Source organism: Eleutherodactylus coqui, chromosome 11 (assembly GCF_035609145.1).
Source record: "Eleutherodactylus coqui strain aEleCoq1 chromosome 11, aEleCoq1.hap1, whole genome shotgun sequence".
Lineage (NCBI taxonomy): Eukaryota > Metazoa > Chordata > Amphibia > Anura > Eleutherodactylidae > Eleutherodactylus > Eleutherodactylus coqui.
Genome location: NC_089847.1, coordinates 134,693,890 through 134,711,209, shown reverse-complemented (window position 1 = coordinate 134,711,209; position 17,320 = coordinate 134,693,890). Strand labels below are relative to the sequence as shown.

Genomic DNA, 17,320 nt, shown 5'->3' with positions numbered 1-17,320 from the left:
ATCAACCCGATCAGGTGCCTGCTGATACAACTGCAATACACGGGGGTCAGAGTGGAGGTAAATAGCTCCGACCCCTGTGTAATGGCCAGCGCCTGTAACTGCAGATGTCAATGACTCTAATAAAACCCACACCTGCAATTATAAGTACCGGCCACTACACAGGGGTTGGCACTAACTGCGTCCGCTCCGACCCGGTGTATTACCGCACTGACAGCAGGTGCCCGATCAGCTAATAGGTGCCGAGCGGCGGTCCGCAGTCAACCAACTATTCATTTGTCCTGAGGATCAATCAACAATAGCATTTGCATGGAAAAGCCATTAGGGTGCGTTCACACATCACTGGTCGGCAGCAGATTTCACCCTTTCAAATAAATCCAAATTGAAGAGGTGAAATCTGCTTCAGATCTGCAACAAATCAGCGAGGTGTGAACACATCATCGGGGTCTGTGGGAAGAGATTCCAGACCGGGGATGGTACGGGGTGCAGCATGAAGACCCGCGGGGGCCCCATTACATATAACCTGCCCGCGAGTAAGCAGGGACCCCCGTGTGTCGCATCGTCAGACGCAGAAGAGTCTATCCAAGATTATCAGAAACAAGAAGACAGAAATGAAGCCGCCGAGTGCAATAATTATGGATAATGTTCTCCTGAATACTCCATCTCATCTGCAGTGTGATTGTGCCTCGGTGCGGCCCCCATTATTTCCCAGGAGGGCTGCCGGCTGAGGAGTCCCTGACAGCCAGGAAGACAACAGCCGTGCAGCATTAAGAGCCCGCCAGTCCTCAACCACAAATGTAATTATGCCGCAAGGTAGCCATACACATCCGCTGAAGGCCTGGGAGGTCACACCACCTCGACAGCGCCCCCTGCATCTAGTTCATGCAGCAATCAAACCCACTATGGGAATATAATCCATCATTTTGTCTTTTTTCATGGCAGGCCGAAGTGAACAGAATCTGGTTTCCACGTCTCCTGCTCAGAGTGATTGTGGCGGATTGAGCAGCCGCTCCGATCCTATAGGGGTATCAGGAGTGCTTTATCAATATAATGCTCCCCTCTTGCCGTCCAATGAAACTTTGTGATTTTCCTCCATTTGTGTGGATGCTCCATTCTTGTCACATGTCTCATCCTGGCCCAATGACATCCCATATACAAGTCACATGGGCCAGGAGCTGATGGTCTATGTTCTCTAGATGGGCCATTGCATTCACGACATGGAACTCGCGCTCTATTGGCTGCAGCGGTCACATGAACACTCAGGCATTTCACCAGCCAATAGGAGTGAGGCGACAGCGGTGCGGCAGAAGGCACCTATTTGGTACGTACTCTCAGACAACCCCTTTATATTAAATAAACATGTTACAAATATCTGGAATGAGAAAACCCCTTTAGGGCTCATTCACACGGGCGATATGGACAGAATTAGCGAGTTATCGCCGGATTGATTTCAACGTGTTTATTCTCGTGGGCGGTTTTTCTTTCGCAGAGATGCTGTAAAATTGAAAAATCGCTGCATGTTCTATTTTGGGGCGATTCCTTGTGAGCATCGCCCATAATTTCCTTTAAAAGAATGGCACTCACACACCGTACGGTTTTTATGCGAGTGCAGTGTGATAATTACCATTAAAAGCACTTGTGATCTTTCAATGCGCAGGAGAATTGCAAGAACATAAATGTGAGGTGTCCCCGCTTATCTTCTGCATCCAGCTGTTCCCCGCTCTGGGCGCCCGGCTGACATACAGCCGAGCGCTCGGAGCGGAGGATGCAGAAGACAAGCGGGGTTCCCTGCTTGTCTTCCGCATCCAGATGTTTTCTACACGGAGCGCCCGGCGGTCATACAGAGCGCCGGGTGTGGAGAACACACCTGGACCGTTCTGTTCTTCATACCCCACCTGTTATCAGGGAGCGGGATACAGCTGAAACAATAGTATCAGCTGTATGCCGCTGTGAATCCCCGATGAGGCTCATCGTCAGCACGCTGAAAGACAACGATTAGCGACGGGAGAACGAAAACTGCACAATGTCAGTGCAGTTAGACACAACGACTATCACTCAAAAGACGGCTTTTAAGCGAAGTTTGAGCGATAATCATTGTGTCTAAATGGGCCTATGGGTTCCCTTTAAAGCTGCAGGAATTTACCTCTAGCGATATGCAATACATTAAAAACTTGCAATAAAGTACAACTGCAGTATTGCGGTATCTCCGTTGCAGTTACCCAAAGAAGCAGTTCCAGAAAAAGCTTTCCTGCACAATTGCTTATAACCACCAAACTGTCAAAAACTGCATTAAAATGCCATTTCTGGACTCCAGCAGTGTACCGGATGGCCGCCCTGTGTGCATACCCCACTAATCACAGCGGCAGTGATTGCTGTCGGCATCACCCGCTCTGTCACTCACCCTTTTCTGGTCCTCCAGCCCGTGTGCCACCGGCCTCCTCCGCTGGTGCGGTTTAGCTTCTGGAGCGGACTCCATCTCCTTATTTGTATTCCTTAATGTTCCAGGAAACAAGCAGACATATCCCTTCAGAGCTGCGCCTCGCCATGCGACCATCCATCCAGATACTCCGCCACCGTGCTAGAACGAGCCATCCCAAGACGCCTGAAGGTTTCCTTCTCTTTCAGCACAACTCATGTCTACAATCCCACCACATCTGTACGATCCAGAACTTCACCGCAGCGGCCATAGCATTGCCTCATTCACCCGCCGTCCACCATGTCCGAATCCAGAAACCAGATCACTTGACCAAATCCGCAGAAAATCTTACATCGGGGGAGACAGATCTTACGTCCAACGCAGAGATATCGTACCTGCAAAACACAAAAACCGTGAGAGCGCGAGACAGACGAACGGACGGAAGAAGAAGAACACGTAAAGGTCTATTAGCGAACAACAGATGAGGAACAATCAACGGAAATATGTAAATGAAGCTTAATCATTGTATGAAGGAAGGTCTGAAGATTTCTAATAGACTTTGGGGGAATTTCTTAAGATTGATGTTTCTTACACCGCTCTTAATATGATCTGCAGCAACACACGAGGCGCCTCTTCAGCATGAGGGACATCGGAGGTCGTCCGTGCGCCTACACAGAAATCATGGGCAGACATGAGCTGCTGTAGACTTCTGGCCTGCTCATTACACTTAAAGGGGCTGTCCGGGACATTTGGGACTTTGATTACTAATGACCTATACTGAGAATAGTAGTATGTAAGGCCAAAAAAAGACATCCGTCCATCTAGTTCAGCCTATTACCCCCCAATGTTGATCCAGAGGAAGGCAAAAAAAACTATGAGGTAGATAGGTCATCAATAAATCGGCAGGGGGTCCCCACCAATCAGCGGATTCCCAGACCTGCTGTCATTGTGGACCGCGTTAAAAGAAAAAGGTGTCGGTATTTCAGCAGCCTGATTTGGTCCTACAAGATAGGAACAGCCCTCACTGATTACAAAGGGAGCTGTGCCTGCAGAACAACACCGGGCCGCTGTAATACGCAGAGTGTTATCTGCTTCCACCGATCTACTATTGATGGCCTATCCTGAGGATGGATCATCAATAGCTGAAGTCCCAAACAACCCCTTTAAACCTATGTGGCTGTAGGCAGCCACACCCCCTGACAAGCCACACCCACTTTGGGAGGGGAAAAAAAAAAGTGGCATAAATTCAATAAATTGCCATATAGAACTTTGCGCTAAAAATTTAAACTTTTTAATGGTACTTTTTCAGCATTTTAAGATCTCTGATTGCTGTCAGAGAACGGAAATGTTCTTGCTTACAACCAGAACCTGAACAGCTGAACAGACCTTATATTCTCACAGCTGGCATCTGCTACAATGTATCCAATCTAGACTCTAAAGGAATATGTTACCCGCACTGACACATTGTAACAAACTATCAGGACAGAGAATTGTCCCGCTGTTGTGGTGAGCACGCAGATGATTCCATAGCTTACAACCGCCCTCTTATGGGCGAGGGTTTCACAGCGGCAGGGCGCCACCCGCACGTCATGGTAAAATAGCGACATGACTGTGAGGCCGCGTTCACACAGCACGTACAATCCCTCAGCGTTTACAGCAGCATCGAAGCGGGTGAGATTTTCAGAATTTTGGCCACACGCTGCAGAAAACGATCCCCACTGCGGGCGCCTGCAGCGAGCGAATGCGCGGCGTATTTGCGCTACGAACGAGGTTGCTTTGCTAGTGTGCCTGCGCATTGCACTGGACGTCTTTGCGCACGCAGGGCCTGTTCATATGAGCGCAATAACCCCACCCGGACTGGCTATCTATCCTATTGAGGCCCGATGTGTTCCTTTCCTCGCGGCACTGCGCTGTATTTCGCGCGCCCCCTGACATTTGCGCACCCCATAGGCTTCCATGGGGCTCCTTGGTGTGCAAATGCGCACAACATAGAGTATGTCCTAAGAAATGTGAATGAGCCCATTAAATCAATGTGTTCTATCGAGTCCCGGCGTATTGTGCGTGTCATTTCTGCATGCGCTAATTTGCCTGTGTGAATGAGCCCTAAGCGTGATGTCACGCGGGCGTATGCATATTTGCGAGCACATGAATATAGCGTTCTTGCGGGATGAACTACGCATTTTCCAAGCGGATCGGCATATTTTACTGCGCCGATTGAAATGCCCAATTAGTCTAATGAGTTCCAGATGTGTTCTTTTTCCTGCGCAATTATATAGTGTTTCACGCGACTCCCGGCGCGTTTCATGCATCCCCATTGACTTATACGGGGGTTTTCGTGCGCAAATGCAGAGGAAAATAGAAAATGCTGCAGGCTTTTTGGCGCGACCGAAATGCGCAGGAAAGATCTGGGCATGTGAACAAACGGACTGAAGTCAATGGGCGCTGTCACTGAGTACTCCGTGCGCAAATTCTGCATCCTCAAATACATCCGTGTCAATCTAGCCTGCGTGTAAGCGAATTTGTGCCATGTATTTGCGAGCACGCACGTTTTACCATGTGATGTCTGTATTTCATACATCGAAGAGATGCAGAAAAACGGATTTGGGGCTCATGACAGTTTTTTTTGGGGGGGGGGGATGTCAAAAAACGATGACATGCGGAAGTAAAAAACGGATACTCGGATGACATAGGAAAGCGCTCCTGGATGAAAAAACTTTCGTTTTTTGCAGACGCAACCCAAATTATTTTTTCCATACACTGGCGTGAATGCGGCCTGCGGATACATTTACAGCGCACAATCATACTGCGGCTCTTGCAGAAGTCGCAGCACAAAAATATATCCGCACCGCGCGAGTCCCCCTAATAGGTGAGAGGATGCCCAAGCGGCCATGTTTGCACGCATCACCACAATGGTGGCTGGGGAGTATCCGGGACCCCCCGGAGGTAAGGAGGTGTCTGCAGCGTAACGGATGAGCAGAGGCGACATCTGTTCTCGCAGACCGCCGCCGCTCTGCAGAGAAGCGTTTCCCTGTTTGCATATAAATTGTACAAGCCCTTGAACCTCTTTACGTCCAGCTGGCACACGAGCCGCGCCGCTGCTCTATCCTCGTACCGCGCTCAATTATTCTGCCTGTGTCAGTAAATACAAACAATATGGAGCTGAACGGGGGTCTGCTCCGAGCATCAAGAGGGGCCACAAGCAGCAATCAGGGCAGAGAGGAAGACGGAGTTTGCAAACAATGAAATGAGAGGAGCGGTGCCGCCGTACGTTGCGGGGAGCGGCACCAATTAGCGCAGTAATTACCCCAATTACCGCCTGGAATTAGAGTTTAACAAGAGGAAAAAAATGAAAGATATGATTGGAAATAGAAGGAAATAAGCTGCGTTCCGCTTTATGGCTGACGCTGCGATGACGACGCGTGCTGCGAGCTACGGATTCCAGGCTCGTCCCATCGCTGCAGACGGGGAACCCCGGGATATGAGGGAATCCCTAATTAACAGTCAGTAATGAATACTATGTGCAGGTTATACGCGGGCGCTGCTTATAGGAGGTGGAGCTCTGCTATGCAGTGTCCAGAGACCCCCCTACAATATCAGGACCCCCATGTATATGGTGATCGGCCTGGCTCTGGTCTGTTGTGATATAGCCCACCGTACATATAATGACTCAGTGGTAATATAGGGTGCGATATAAGACTGCTAGGGCTCTGCTATGTCGTGACTGGGGGCACATATAACGTGACTGTAGTGATATAAGGGGCTATTGCTCTGCTATGTCATGACATGGGGTACAGATAATTTGGCTGTAGTGATATAATAGGCTTCTTGAGCGGCTATGGCTCTGCTAAGTCATGACATGGTGCACTTATAATGTGACGGTAGACTATTATTGCTCTGTTAGGTCATGCCACGAGGCACACATAATGTGAGTATAGCGATATAAGGGGCTTCTCTGGCTATTAGGTCATGACATGGGGCACATCTAATGGAACTGAAGTGATATAAGGGTCTTTTCAGGCTGCTATGGCTCTACTACGTCATGACATGGGGCACATATAATGTGACAGCAGTGATATAAGGGGCTGTGCTATATACTATAACTCTTCTCTGTAGTGATATAGCCATCCTGTCTGTACATCAGAACAAAGGAACATATATGATCTGCCTGTCGTGATATAATGTAGCCTGGCTCAGTTGGGATATGGGACATGTATAACATGGCTTTGTTGACGTGTTTCTATCATGACATGGAACGATATATATATATATATAATGTAGCAGTGTTCTGACATCTAACGTTATATAAAGTGTTTTCGTCGTGACATGTGATAATACAGGAATCCCCCATGTAAACTGTGATCCTGGACTGCTGCGATACAGGGGCTCCTAGCACATATTGTGACATGACTGGTATATAAAGTGGTGGTTATATAGGGGTCTGCAGTGTTATGACATCGGACTGTATATACTGCAGCGTCATGACATACAGCGAGGTGGATGACATGCAGTTTGGCTGTCGTGATATAGCGGTCTGCTGTGTAAAATGTGACCCTGGGTCTTCTCTGTATATCATGACAAAAGAAAGGCAGCTCTGTCCTGACATAGGGCGACATATAACGTGGTTGTAGTGATTTCTGTCATGACATAATGATGAAAGAAAACCATCTCTGTCCTGATATAAGGCGGCATGTAATGTGGCGATATACATAACACTATACTATGCTGTGCTGCCCATGTCGTGACATTCATGAGGTGGCCGGAGTGACAGAGGGTCTCCTGTGCAGATGGGTCTGTCGTGACACCGGACAATAGATACTGAAGCTGCAGGGATCTGTCCCGACTGAGTGCTGCCGCAGTGTGACGGGAGGGGGTCTCACCTGAGCTCCGGGATGATGAGGCTCCTGCCGGCCGCGGATGATGAGAGAACACAGCAGCTTCTCCGAGCAGCAGCAGCAGCGTGCACCGCCGTCCTCTCCGCCCCGCCCCTCTCCTCCGCCCCCTGCTAACTCTGCACAGCGCGGCCGGTACTCCACCAGGATACTTCACACAACTTCCCTCCCGGTGGCCGAGACCCCCGCCCCGCGCCCGCCGCCTCCGGACACCACCGGGCCGTTACCTGGGCAACCCCGTCACCGCCTCCGTAACTCCCGCCTATGCCAGCGCCTCTCGGCCAATCAAACGGCAATGTGGAGTGACGTAGGGACATCTCAGCCAATGAGAGCGCTCCGTGCTGAGCATCCCTCAGTGTTCTGCACTTGGTCCCTGAGCGGGACGGTGTGAGGGGAGTGCAGAGAGCGTGAGGGGCCCCCGAGGTCCTCGAATTACTAGGGGCCCCGGGGCTGACTGTATGTGCGACTAAGCAGTCCACAGAGTCAGGGGGCCCAGTCCTGACCAAACAAGGGGCTCCTAGTCTTGACCATGAGGGGCCCCGAGTCTTGACATGAGCAGGGCTTGAGGAGTGCATTGAGCTTCAGTGGCCCCAACTCCAGACTGTATGAGGGGCCCCGAGTTCTGATCATATAAAAAGCCCCCCACCATCACCATATAAAGGGCCCCAATCCTGACCGTATAAAGGGCCCCAATCCTGACCGTATAAAGGTCCCCCAATCCTGACCGTATAAAGGGCCCCAATCCTGACCGTATAAAGGGCCCCAATCCTGACCGTATAAAGGTCCCCCAATCCTGACCGTATAAAGGTCCCCCAATCCTGACCGTATAAAGGGCCCCCAATCCTGACCATATAAAGGGCCCCCAATCCTGACCGAATAAAGGCCCCCAATCCTGACCGTATAAAGGGCCCCCAATCCTGACCATATAAAGGGCCCCCAATCCTGACCATATAAAGGGCCCCCAATCCTGACCGTATAAAGGCCCCCAATCCTGACCGTATAAAGGGGCCCCAATCCTGACCGTATAAAGGGCCCCCAATCCTGACCATATAAAGGGCCCCCAATCCTGACCGAATAAAGGCCCCCAATCCTGACCGTATAAAGGGCCCCCAATCCTGACCATATAAAGGGCCCCCAATCCTGACCATATAAAGGGCCCCCAATCCTGACCGTATAAAGGCCCCCAATCCTGACCGTATAAAGGGCCCCCAATCCTGACCGTATAAAGGCCCCCAATCCTGACCGAATAAAGGCCCCCAATCCTGACCGTATAAAGGGCCCCCAATCCTGACTGTATAAAGGGCCCCCAATCCTGACCGTATAAAGGGCCCCCAATCCTGACCGTATAAAGGGCCCCCAATCCTGACTGTATAAAGGGCCCCCAATCCTGACCGTATAAAGGGGCTCCTAGTCCTGACCGTATAAAGGGCCCCAATCCTGACCGTATAAAGGGCCCCCAATCCTGACCGTATAAAGGGCCCCCAATCCTGACCGTATAAAGGGCCCCAATCCTGACCGTATAAAGGGCCCCAATCCTGACCGTATAAAGGTCCCCCAATCCTGACCGTATAAAGGGCCCCAATCCTGACCGTATAAAGGGCCCCAATCCTGACCGTATAAAGGTCCCCCAATCCTGACCGTATAAAGGTCCCCCAATCCTGACCGTATAAAGGGCCCCCAATCCTGACCATATAAAGGGCCCCCAATCCTGACCGAATAAAGGCCCCCAATCCTGACCGTATAAAGGGCCCCCAATCCTGACCATATAAAGAGCCCCCAATCCTGACCATATAAAGGGCCCCCAATCCTGACCGTATAAAGGCCCCCAATCCTGACCGTATAAAGGGCCCCCAATCCTGACCGTATAAAGGCCCCCAATCCTGACCGAATAAAGGCCCCCAATCCTGACCGTATAAAGGGCCCCCAATCCTGACTGTATAAAGGGCCCCCAATCCTGACCGTATAAAGGGCCCCCAATCCTGACCGTATAAAGGGCCCCCAATCCTGACTGTATAAAGGGCCCCCAATCCTGACCGTATAAAGGGGCTCCTAGTCCTGACCGTATAAAGGGCCCCAATCCTGACCGTATAAAGGGCCCCCAATCCTGACCGTATAAAGGGCCCCCAATCCTGACCGTATAAAGGGCCCCAATCCTGACCGTATAAAGGGCCCCAATCCTGACCGTATAAAGGGCCCCCAATCCTGACCGTATAAAGGGCCCCAATCCTGACCGTATAAAGGGCCCCAATCCTGACCGTATAAAGGGCCCCCAATCCTGACCGTATAAAGGGCCCCAATCCTGACCGTATAAAGGGCCCCAATCCTGACCGTATAAAGGGCCCCAATCCTGACCGTATAAAGGGCCCCCAATCCTGACCGTATAAAGGGCCCCCAATCCTGACCGTATAAAGGGCCCCAATCCTGACCGTATAAAGGTCCCCCAATCCTGACCGTATGAAGGGCCCCAATCCTGACCGTATAAAGGGCCCCCAATGCTGACCGTATAAAGGGCCCCCAATCCTGACCGTATAAAGGGCCACAATCCTGACCGTATAAAGGGCTCCCAATCCTGACCGTATAAAGGGCTCCCAATCCTGACCGTATAAAGGGCCCCAATCCTGACCATATAAAGGGCCCCAATCCTGACCATATAAAGGGCCCCAATCCTGACCGTATAAAGGGCCCCCAATCCTGACCGTATAAAGGGCCCCCAATCCTGACCGTATAAAGGGCCCCCAATCCTGACCGTATAAAGGGCCCCCAATCCTGACCGTATAAAGGGCCCCAATCCTGACCATATAAAGGGCCCCAATCCTGACCGTATAAAGGGCCCCAATCCTGACCGTATAAAGGGCCCCCAATCCTGACCGTATAAAGGGCCCCATATCCTGACCGTATAAAGGGCCCCAATCCTGACTGTATAAAGGGCCCCAATCCTGACCGTATAAAGGGCCCCCAATCCTGACCGTATAAAGGGCCCCAATCCTGACCATATAAAGGGCCCCCAATCCTGACCATATAAAGGGCCCCCAATTCTGACCGTATAAAGGGCCCCAATCCTGACCGTATAAAGGGCCCCCAATCCTGACCGTATAAAGGGCCCCCTATCCTGACCGTATAAAGGGCCCCAATCCTGACCGTATAAAGGTCCCCCAATCCTGACCGTATAAAGGGCCCCAATCCTGACCATATAAAGGGCCCCCAATCCTGACCGTATAAAGGGCCCCCAATCCTGACCGTATAAAGGGCCCCCAATCCTGACCGTATAAAGGGCCCCCAATCCTGACCGTATAAAGGGGCCCCAATCCTGACCATATAAAGGGCCCCAATCCTAACCGTATAAAGGGCCCCAATCCTGACCGTATAAAGGGCCCCCAATTCTGACCGTATAAAGGGCCCCAATCCTGACCGTATAAAGGGCCCCAATCCTGACCATATAAAGGGGCTCCTAGTCCTGACTTTAGGGTCCTAAGTTCTGGCCATACAAAGGGCCCAGAGTCTTGACATTAGGAGAGCCTGAGGAGTCTGGAGAATGTCAAGGCCCCCGATTCCTGACTGTGTGAGGGGCCCAAGTACTAACTGAATGTGGGGCCCCTCCGTAGTGCCATCACTTTGTTGGCCCCCCGCAGACTTTCTCCTTGGCCCACTTGCTGGAGTTGATGAGTTTTGGGGGCCGCACCCTCTTATATAATGGAAAACTCTGAGACTTTCTACTATACTTTGTGTTCCGCCATATGTAATACCTCTGCTTGCTGTCAGCTGTTAGTCTCACACCGGTATAACATGGGGTACGGGAGTGCGTGGCAGATGTACCCGGCTTGTACCGCATGTTCCCCAGGCCTCTCACAGGGCGACGGTGATATCACCGCTAGAGGATCTGCCGTATCGCGGCTCTGTGCGCTCGGTTTTATCGCGTCAGCGATGCTTTAGAATAACATCCCATGGCCGCCGCCGCCGCGCACGAGAAGACCGCGCAATTGTTTATTGGGAAAGTCAATAGGACGTCCTAAAGTTAAAATCACATTGCGCAAAAAATGCAAGTTCGTGCGAACATGGAGGTCCCATAGGGAAACATGGGAGATAAAAAAACGTACATCGCAGACAGACGGGGGCGCCGCGCAACACTGAATCAGTGACAACATCGCTAGTGAGAAGGAAACCATTGATAAGCGTGTGAGCGGCGCTCTGGAGCGAGAGGACGCAGCGTGTTATACGTAACGTCCAGCGGAGCGCCATCCAGGCTGATCGCCCACGGACCCAGCTGACCAGAAGTCAGCGCCGCATCACCATAAAATCTACCTCATTTGTGGTGCTATTGCTCCATGTTATCAGCCACCTCTCACACAAACGTTTTTCAGTGCAGCGTTTTATAGCGTTTTTGTGAGCGTTTGCGGCTTTAGTGCGTATTACGTGAATTAACAACGCAGGCGAAGCCGGCCGATGACATCACCATTAGCGGCGGTAATAACTCCGTACACAACGTTTTACAAGGTTTCTAACTCCATTTTTAACGCACCCCATTCATTTCAATGGGCGATGCCGGGCGTCAAAAACGCTGCAATGCCTCAAAATAGAGCAGACGGCGTTCAATTTGGCGCACGTTATAAATGCTGCGCTAAAACGCTCGTCTGAGAAGCCTCATTGAAATGCGTGGAGGCTGAGTGCGGGGTTTACAAAAACCGTGGACCGCCTGATATACGCTGTCATGCGTAGTACAATTTTGCGGCAGTACGCTGTGTCACTGTTGGCTCCGCGGCTGTAAAACGCCGCGTGACGCCGTGTGAGCGCAGCGAAGGATGTTTTTATTGGACCCTGTTTGTTTATGTTTTTACACGTATAAAATACACGCAAAACACAGAAAAGCCGTTGATTTCAGCGGTTCGTTCTCGTGAGCGCGAGAAGTACGGAAACAAGTAAGACGCGCCCCATCTTTCTGCTTCAGCCCCGTAGAGGTCTATGGGAGGTGCACAAATATGCAAGAGGAGGTGTGAAACACTGCGCAAAACCACGAGGAGAAGAAGAAGCGCACATCCGGGCCTCGTTAGGCTGAATAGCAAATGTGCGGTCTGCACACCGCGCAGCACGCGGACGGAGTCTGCACACCGCGCAGCACGCGGACCGAGCCTGCACACAGCGCAGCACGCGGACGGAGCCTGCACACAGCGCAGCACGCGGACGGAGCCTGCACACCGCGCAGCACGCGGACCGAGCCTGCACACCGCGCAGCACGCGGACCGAGCCTGCACACAGCGCAGCACGCGGATGGAGCCGGCACACCGCGCAGCACGCGGGCGGAGCCTGCACACCGCGCAGCACGCGGACGGAGTATGCACACCGCGCAGCACGCAAACAGAGCCTGCGCAGCACGCGGACGGAGCCTGCACTGCACACGGACGGAGCCTGCACTACACGCAGCACGCAGACGGAGCCTGCACTCCACGCAGCACATGGGCGGAGTCTACCCACCGCGTAGCACACGGTCTGCACCGTCTCACACCGCGCACCTTGTGGACTGAGTGAATGCACCCTAAATTGACACGCTGCTGATTAAAAGTCCACACTGCACGTCACGTCACACTGCAGGTTTTGGCGCGGTGCATCCATGACATTTTTTTAAATCTCGTCCATTCTGCTCGCACTGTGATACTCACAGCCGCGGGGAAAAGATGCAGCAGGTGACGTGAACAGACCCTCACAGGGGTATTCTGGTAATATAAACTATCTCCAGTTCACAGGATAGGGGGTAACTAGGTGATTGGTTGGGGTACGATCACTGAGATTCCTACAGATCGCTAGAACGGGGGTCCCAAGCCCCTGTAAGAGACTGACAAAGGAATGGCGTGCGTGCTCAGATGCAACAGGAGTGCCGGAAATCATTGCGTTTAAGTGCTGCGTTATTCCCGCAGTGGTGGCCGTTACTACCGCATTCATTTGCTAATCTCCGACAGGGACTTGGCATCCTGGTTCTTGCAATTGGTGGGGGTCCCATAGGTCAGACCCCACCGATCAGCTAGTTTATTACTGGGATATCCCATTGATACTGCATGGAAGTGCACTCTCTGATTAACCCTTTCCAATCCAATTTGTATCCAGGTTTTCTATGGGGCTTACTTTTTCTGCCATTATACAATGGCGCCATCTGCTGGCTAAAGCCAGTACTGCACGAGGTGACACGTTGGATCGGCTCTGACAGCAGAGAGGCTGGCAATATACAGTAAGAGAACCCCGACGGACGTCTTCCAACATCGGAGCTCTACAGCCTTAAATCATAATGTCTTCAGACGTCAGACAGTGGATTGGAAAGAGTTAATCTACAGCAAAGGGGATAACTATTAAATCATTAGGGGTCCGACCTGTGGGACCACCACGATCACAAAAACTAAGGTCCATAATCAATGGATCGAGCATGTGCTGCCTGTCCATTCATTCCAATGGGACTGCTTGAGTTCTAGCGCTCAGCTATCTCCAATAGTCCCATTGAGATGAATGTAGCGGCGGTGTGCATGCTCAAGCGCCACAACGTGTATTCAGACACCTTCGGGGCCCCTGTTCTCATGATCTGTGTGGCCCCGGCAGTCAGACCCCTACTGATCAGATAGGGAATTACACAAATATCAGCACAATCCTTGAATTCACCGACCTATTATCTGGTCGGCCATGAGTTACATAACAGACCTAGTGGTTACATCATTAGTAGTATCTTACTTTTACTTTCCCATACACAGACCATTATAGCAAGGCTTATAATGAGCCGCACCCCATAATAGTGTAATAAGCGTTGTATGCGCTCGCAATTAGGTGATAGAATGACAGTTTTGCTGACCCGATGTCCGCAGTCAGGATACGTATAACCTTGGAGCTCAGCGCTGTATGAAACAATTCTAGTCGCTGCCACAGGATTGACTGCATAGGACAGCACTGTATATGGAGGACCAAGACTTATAAACATGCTCCTCCAGCTCCCTCTAGTGGTGGATAGAGAACGGCAGCCAGGGGGGTTAGGATGGTCTGACACTGCTACATTGTCGTCCGGGTCCACACAAGGCAGGCCAAATCTGTGGTGATTACACAGCGGAATGCGCCCGTGTTAGATGCGCGGTGCGATGCAGGCGTCACTGCTGCACATTTGAAAGGATGAACATTTTTGCATTATTTCTGCAACAGAATGGCCTAGCTGACTTTTCTCCGGTGTGTATAAACGCATAACGCTGGAAAAAGAGCCCAGCTGCCGATTTAAGCATTGTTGGTCATTCCGAGCTTTTACAGCGATCGATGGTTTTCATAGCTTCTGCGTATTTTTTTGCCAATGCACCCACGTGAAAGGCTGCAAATAGAAGGATCGGGAGTCGAGCATCGCAATTCTTCATTCCTGCAATTGTACAGCGCATACGGGCGAACATATAAACGCATACGGTTGTGTGAAGGAGACCTTAGGCCTTACTCAAACGACCGTATATACGCTGCCTCTATTTAAGCTTTAGTAGTCATTCCGAGGATTACGACCGACCAAAGGATTTCTGTGCTGCAGCGTATTTTATTGCCGATATGCAGCAGCCGCTCGTGTGAACGGCTAAAGATCGGGACTTGATCACGGCAAATTCTCATTCATGCGATTTTATGGCGCATACGGACAATCGTAAAAACGCATTTAGTCATGTGAAAGAGCCCTTAAAGGGGTTTTCCGGAATTCAAATACTGATGACTTATCCTATTAACTAGTTAGCAGTATTATTTATAGCACCGGTGTTTGTAGTGGCGCCACTTACTAATATAATAATATAGTGAAAGGAATTGTTCCAACACTGGGCAGCGGCTGACGATGAGATGAAGGCTAATGTGACATCATCACAGGTGCTGTCAGGCTCTGCATGAAACTCACACAGCACGCACGCACGCACGCACGGACGGACATACAAGTGGTCGTCAGCGCTTTGACTATTTGAAATGGCTGTGGTGCTCAGGTGAGAGCTGCGGTTACTTGTATACCAGGTACTGCTGTGTACATTGTATGGCAGCCACTGGCGTAACTATAGGGGATGCAGGGGGGCCCAGGAGCCTTAGGGGGCCAATAAGGCCTCACTTCTCCATATAGGGAGCCCAATACTAAGAATAAAGCATTAAAGTTTGGGGCCCAGTTACATCTTTTGCATTGGGGCCCAGCAGCTTCAAGGTACGCCTCAGATGGCAGATGTCTGGTATTGCAGCTCATTTCTCTTCAATGGGACTGAGATTTTTTTCGTGCTATAAACCAGCAGAAGGTATAAACGACCTCAGAAGACAATCGCATTATACAATCAGATAGAGTGATTTCTCTTCAATGGGACTGCGCTGCAGAAAGGCTGTATGACCTATGAATGGGGTGTCACTGGCCAATGAAGAGACTGTAAGGCCTCATTACCACGGGCAATGCGTTATTACATCAGTCGTATTTCGGACGAAAACCGTATCAACGGAGAATAGCTGCGATTGAGTGCCGAGATTAATTAGCGTTTTCTTGGCCATTCCCACGGGCGTATCGCATGAAAAATACGCAGCAGCGTGAAATTCCGTTGATTGGCAGGAATCCTGGGAATGACTTCTAATGCTTAAAAAACGCCAGCTGCCTTCTTTTTTCAAGTGCCGGATGCAGGAAAACTCCCTCCACTTCAGTTTTTTTCAGCTCCCGTAGGAGTTTATGGGAGCTCCAGCATTTTTCATTAGAAGATAGGTCAAGACTTGTCTTTTGACACAACATGGAAAAAAATAAATAAAAATCGCTCGCCGATGTTCTAGCTTCAACTGCGCAATTTTTTCACGTGACCCAAAATCAGTCATGTGAATGAATGCATCGGAGACAAATGCTTCGCATGGTCGTGATTTCTGGCCAATGTTCTATCGCAGCGAAATAACTGCGGAAAAAACGCACGTGTAAATGTGGCCTAACCCGTTCATGAACATTTACTGTCTCTTTAAATAACTGATCAGTGGGGTTGCAGGAGACAGACCCGTCACATCAGATATTGAGGGTCTATCCTTAGAATTAGGTCATTAATCTGAGTTCTGAAAAACCCCTTTAACTGCGATGTACTTTTTGTGGGGGTTTTGCGCAGTTTGTCTGTGTTGTATGACCTTTTCAAGCCCAGTTTACATGTCGCTGCGGCCTTTTTATAGCCAAGACTAGGAGCAGATCCACAATCAAGTAGCATCCGACGTATGCATTTCTTATGGAAATCCACTAAGAGTGGTTTCACACGGGCGAGAAAACCGCGTGATTTTCACATAATGCAAGAATCAGTAGAAAAGCAGATTATGAAACCAATTATTTACAATGGTTTCCTCCCCATTAGCGATGTTGCGAGAGCAAAAAATCGCAACATGCTCTATCTTTCTGCGATGTGCGTTTTTTTTATCTCCCATGTTTCCCTATGGAGACTCGTTTTTATCGCATCACATCGCAACAAACTGCATTTTTAACTTTAGAAAGTCCCATTGACTTTCTCTTAAAAAAATTGAGGCAAAATCACAGGAAAAAAGACACGATTTTGCCACAATTTTCTCACGGCAAAATCGCGATCGCCCGTGTGAAACTAGCCTAAGACCCCATTTACACTGACAGATGATCGCTCAAAAGTCGCTCAAACGATGGTTTCGGTAACAGTTTTGAGAGATCATCTTTGCATAGTCTACAGTAGCTTATTAACTACTAAAGAGCTATGCAGGTGTAGCGGGACACCGCCGCTATTGCTTGGCGAACAATACAGCTGTTCTGCATAAGCAAACAGCTGTATTGTTCTCTGCGATTACCCTGTGAACTACCAGTGGGATACGGGCTGTAAGAACCTTATCAGCGCTGCCGACTGTGATAACAGCCTACACCGCTGATAAAAGTTCATGGCTCAATTCAAGAAAACTGGAATTGAACAATGAACGACTCATGCACCAAAAATGTCCGAGCATTTAGATCCAACCATTCTCGCTCAAAAGATAGCTTTGAGCAATTTTTGAGCGAGAATCGTTGAGTCTAATTGGCCCTTAAAAG

The 17,320-nt window shown here is 50.2% G+C and overlaps 1 protein-coding gene across 2 annotated transcripts in view; it reads right to left on the bottom strand.

Moving 5' to 3' along the window:
* Positions 1–2,791, bottom strand: part of NAV2 (neuron navigator 2) — a 352,103-nt gene extending 349,312 nt beyond the window's left edge. Inside the window, exon 1 of one of the 2 annotated variants that reach the window (XM_066583580.1) lies at positions 2,399–2,791. In XM_066583580.1, coding sequence (XP_066439677.1) covers positions 2,399–2,551 — 153 coding nt within the window. In that variant the 5' untranslated portion in view covers positions 2,552–2,791. The remainder of the gene's footprint in view (positions 1–2,398) is intronic. The other variant, XM_066583587.1, reaches the window with a different exon arrangement.
* Positions 2,792–17,320: the final 14,529 nt, after the last annotated feature.